Below are 3,444 nucleotides of genomic sequence, written 5' to 3' on the forward strand. Positions count from 1 at the left end.
TAGCCTTCTTCACAACAAGGACACACTAAAGACTCGGAAGTTCTGAGACTGCGACCCCATCTCTTTGAGCTTCTTCTCAAAGCAGAGTGCTCTATGCATGGCAGTGGGCCTGATTCACCCTTCAACTAGATGCGTACTGGCTACTGTGGTAAGGTTTAGGCCTCTGCTGCTGCTACCTCTACTTTTCCAGAAATAATAAGAAAAAAATATTGTCAATAGCACCCCTCCCAGAAGGAATGAAGAACCTCAGGGGCCTCCTTCTACTGCTTCTACAGAAAGGGAGGCTTGTCCCTGAACTCAACTTGATATGGGTTGTATTTGACCCTAGATTGCTTTAATCTAAACCCTCCTATGCGCAGTGTGGCTGCAGTAAAGGACTATGTGTATGCAGACAGGTAGACAAGTTCATGTGCGGTATTGCAAATGAGACTCTAAAAAGACAATGAGGACTGTAGCCTGCATTGTGTTAATACCATTTATTTGGACAGCAATATGATAAACGCAAGGTAGTTGGTAAAAGCTGGCATTTTATTGTAATACTACACCTGTTGAAGAAAGCAGAAGCCACATAAGCATTTATGGGGAAGAGAGCCTGGTGTTTTGACTCTTATCTTTCAGTATTTGTAGTGTAATTACAGCCTGATTGACCACACATGCATTGCTGTAGCTACAAAGGGTTTCCAAGGTTTCTTTAAAGTTGTCATCTTCTATTTCTTGTCTCAAGTCACCTGGAGGGAGATCAAACACTGGTATGTATTTCATGGTATGCAGGAATCAATGTTCCAAAAGAGGTGTTATAAGCACAGACTAACTACTCTGAAATGAAAGATGTTCTTTAAATATGAGCATTTCTTCACAGTCTCGATTAGAAAAAATATTTATTTCTTGGGGAATGACTTACCCTTTGCAAATGTAAACCAATTAATTACCCATTTAACTATCTCTTCTCTAATATACTTCCAGGAAGAACCAGTTGATTAGGACTAAAATATTGATTGTACTGAGAATATGTTACCAGAAAGATGCTCACTCCTACCTTCACCTAATGCAGTACAATTTGAATTCGTATTTAATACCAGGAAGGCTAGATTCTCAGCATCAAAATTTAAAAGATGTCAATAGAGTGCTAATGAAACATATCACTGGTGAGACCTTCAATAGCTGTAAATTCTGCATAGCTCCACCAAGATCAATACAATTACAATGGTTTTTCTACCAGCTGAAGATCTGACCCACATGCTTTATGGTTTAGCAACTTTGCTCAAACTATTGATATGAAGACTCTTAGGTCAAACACCTCAAAGCCTACACCTGTGGTAGATGTTTAAAGTTAGTTTTCAAAAATAAAATATTAAAACAACCGTACATCCTTTTTCATTTTTTCTTTGCCTGTTTAATTTTTTAAAAAGGAGAAAAAAAGGCAGATTCACTGTTGACACCCAGGAGTCATTGTGTCTTGTTTGCTTGGTATTCAAGACATATGCCCACATCTTGAATGCTATGTATAGTTCTGGTCCCCACATCTTAAAAAGGTGGTAGTACAACTAGAAAAGGTACAGAGAAGGACAACCAAAATGATTGGGTACTTACCATAGCGGGAGAGAATAAAAAGACTAGGACTCTTAAGGTTGGAAAGGAGAAGGCTGAGGGGGATAGCATAGAGGTCTATAAAATCATGAAGGGTGTGGACCAAGTAAAAAGGGAACTGATGTTCACCAAGTCCCAAGATACTAGAACTAGGTGGCACCTGCTGAAATTTATAGGTGGCAGGTTTAAAACTGACAAGAGAAAGTACTTTTTATGCAATGCATAGTTCACTTGTAGAATTCATTGCCACAGGAGGTGGTGGAGGCAGTTAGCACAGCTAGGTTCAAAAGGGGGCCAGACAAATGAATGAACGATAGATCTTTTAATGGCTATTGAACAGAACGGCTGGAGTTGTTTTCTCCGGCATCTCTAAACCAATGACGGTGGAGGGAGGGTATTGAACAGGGGATAAACCACTAGAGATAATCTGGTTCAATTCTTTTCCCTCTATAGCATTCATTTTTTGTCACTTTTGGAGACAATGTACTGGGTTAGGTGGACCATTGGTCTGACCCAGTATGGCACTTGTTATGTTCTTATGGTATTTCCTTCTGTGCTAAGATGTCATCCACACCCCAGCATCAGTGTTGAGAGCATGGTAAGAAAAAGGGGACTGAGTTCAAGGAGCCATTATATCAGGCTGTATTATGGTTGCTGTAACAGCTCCTTGAGATAATTGGTTACAGAGCTGTTCCATTCATCTTGTTCTGGGTTGAGAACTGATGCATATAACTCCAATTCTGAAGCGTCAGGAAGGTAGTTTAATGATATCTTTGCTGCCTACTTCAGACTTATGGCCAAACCTACCTCTGCTCATATTGTTAATCTCAGTCATTGGTTCAAGTTCTGTATTGGACTTAATGTTTCATATATTGACAACTGTTGGGTGGTCTGACATCCAAGAAGATCTGGACTAGGAGGGAAATTTAGAGGATTAAGTCTTTTAACCCAATATGAGCCTTGCTGTGCTCATTCAATACTGATTTGCCTTGAGTCATGCTTTTACCCACAGGTAGTCCCAGAGATTTCAACAACTTTCTCAAAGAGAGAGGCTTACTCAAAGAGATTAAGGCTGAGACCTTGGTCCTTTGCTAAGAATGAGGAATATGAATATTGTTGCTGTTGTTTTGCTACTTGGAAACAATATCATGACTGGTTTGATAATACTTTGGTCACAGAATGTTTATGGTTCTATAGTAACCATAATGGGTAGGCTCTTGCTGTCCAAGTGAAATTACCTGAATTAAGAAGATTGCACAGTAGGCTCATTGAATTGTATTTCACCTCAGGACCTGTCCTCTCATCCTGTAGAAGTTTATGCAAGTTTTGAACCAGCTTTGTCTCTTTAAATGAATCTTCAAGGACTTCTGTAAATAGAGTGAGATTATAAGTGAAATTCCTAGGATGGGTCACATAAGAAAATGTAAGAGTTTGTCAGGCTAGATTTAAAAAAAAAGTCCTACTAGTCCTTTTGTCTGGATAGAGCCTAATCTTGTGATATTTTGAATGCTATCAACTCTCACTGACTGTATTGACCACTCTGCTAGCCGTTTCTCATTTTTATAGTCTTGGATATAGGCTACAGGGAGTTTATATAACGTACCATGCATAGATCTTTATTATATTTGTAATCAATTACTACCATCACTGATTCAGATTTAATAAGAAATTCATTTTTGAGTCTTCATCACCGAGGGTGCTAGCTGTTCATGTTGGATTCTTGTAGTCTTGTGCCTTTATTAATAGTGTACAAAATATATGCTTTCAAATGCAAGTGCTATTACATCTCTGAGATGGTGTCTTCTTCTCTTATAATTGTGAGGGATGCTTTCCAAAGGCGTTGAACAACTAAGTTCC

The 3,444-nt window shown here is 38.9% G+C and overlaps 1 protein-coding gene across 1 annotated transcript in view; it reads right to left on the bottom strand.

The window, feature by feature from the left end:
• Positions 1 to 573: 573 nt before the first annotated feature.
• The window catches only part of LOC102387735 (rap1 GTPase-GDP dissociation stimulator 1-like), a 78,201-nt gene continuing 75,330 nt past the window's right edge, over positions 574 to 3,444 (bottom strand). Inside the window, exons 12-13 of the mRNA XM_025193041.1 lie at positions 2,826 to 2,954; positions 574 to 728 (exon numbers count right to left, since the gene is read on the bottom strand). Coding sequence (XP_025048826.1) covers positions 577 to 728; positions 2,826 to 2,954 — 281 coding nt within the window. The 3' untranslated portion in view covers positions 574 to 576. The remainder of the gene's footprint in view (positions 729 to 2,825; positions 2,955 to 3,444) is intronic.

This window comes from Alligator sinensis, unplaced genomic scaffold (assembly GCF_000455745.1).
Source record: "Alligator sinensis unplaced genomic scaffold, ASM45574v1 scaffold616_1, whole genome shotgun sequence".
Lineage (NCBI taxonomy): Eukaryota > Metazoa > Chordata > Crocodylia > Alligatoridae > Alligator > Alligator sinensis.